Source organism: Jaculus jaculus, chromosome 6, assembly GCF_020740685.1.
Source record: "Jaculus jaculus isolate mJacJac1 chromosome 6, mJacJac1.mat.Y.cur, whole genome shotgun sequence".
Lineage (NCBI taxonomy): Eukaryota > Metazoa > Chordata > Mammalia > Rodentia > Dipodidae > Jaculus > Jaculus jaculus.
The window spans coordinates 117972094-117973248 of NC_059107.1; the positions used below are offsets into that span (position 1 = coordinate 117972094).

Below are 1155 nucleotides of genomic sequence, written 5' to 3' on the forward strand. Positions count from 1 at the left end.
CACACCAGGGTGCAGGAGGCCACGGGACGCCGCGGGGTGCTCTGGACGTGCAGGGGGCAGGGCGCCCAGGGGTCACGGGGTGTGGAGGGGCCAGGGCACGCTGAGGCACGCTGGGGCTCAAGATGCGCAAGGGGGGGCGGGGCACTGGTGGGGGCGTGAGGCACGCGGGGGTGTGGTGCGGGGGTCGCGGGGCCCGCGGGGCACACCTGGGCACGCAGGGGCACGCTCAGGATGTGCGTGGGCCGTGTGCAGCGGGGGAACGAGGGGCGCTCAGAATGGGGGGGGTTGGGAGGCGCCTGGGTGGGGCGTGCTGGATGCCCTGGGGCACGTCGGGGTGGGGGCCTGGGTCGCGCAGGGGGGGCGGCACACAGTGTGGCGGCTAGGAGCAGGGAGTGCGTGGGGGGTGGGGCGCTCGGGTGGGTGCAGGAGGCATGGGACGCTGCGGGACGCCATGGGTGCTCTGGACTCGCAGGGGTGGGGGGCAGGTGCAGGTCGCGCGGGGGAGGGGTTCACGGGTCGCGCGGGGGGCACGGAGCATGCTGAGGTAAGGAGGGGCGCAGGATGCCGGGACACCGCGGGGCGCTCTGGATGTGCAGAGGGGAGCGGGGCCCGCAGGGGGTGGCCTCGAGGAGCGCGGGGGTGGGGCGCGCGGGGGCGTGGGGGTGCAGGGCTAGCCTGGGAGCCCGGGGTGCGGGAAGCCGCGAGGCGCTTGGGGCGTGTCTGCTGCGTGTGGATAAGGAGCATGGGGGCGCGGGGGGGAGGGGCGCACGGGGCGTGATGGGCGGGGGGGAGTGCACGGGCATGGTGCGCGGGGGTTGTGGGACCCGCGGGGCCTCCGGGGCGCATGGGGCTTGGTGCGCCTGGGGCGGCCTGGGCGCCAACGCACCGGGCCGCACCTGATGCGGCGGGTCGCGACGGGAGGGGTGTCAGGGCGTGGGTCGCGGGGGTGTTTGCTTCCCTCTTTTATCCCAATCTGTGCCCTCCCTCTTGCAAAAAGTTTCTCATTTCCCTTGAATACTTGCCTTTTTTTTTCCTTGTTGTCTGTAGTGCAGCTAGGCGGTCGCCATGTTGACCGGAAGTCCCCAGTTCACAGAAATTTTTGAACTTATTGAAACTTTAGAACTCTGGAACTGTTTCTACTGTCTTGTCTTCCAG

At 70.8% G+C, this 1155-nt stretch overlaps 1 protein-coding gene across 1 annotated transcript; it reads right to left on the reverse strand.

The window, feature by feature from the left end:
- Nucleotides 1-270: 270 nt before the first annotated feature.
- On the reverse strand, nt 271-846 carry LOC123461545 (extensin-like). The gene has a single exon (XM_045152242.1). The coding sequence runs from the start codon at nt 844-846 to the stop codon at nt 271-273; it is 576 nt and encodes a 191-aa protein (XP_045008177.1).
- Between the last annotated feature and the right edge of the window lie 309 nt (nt 847-1155).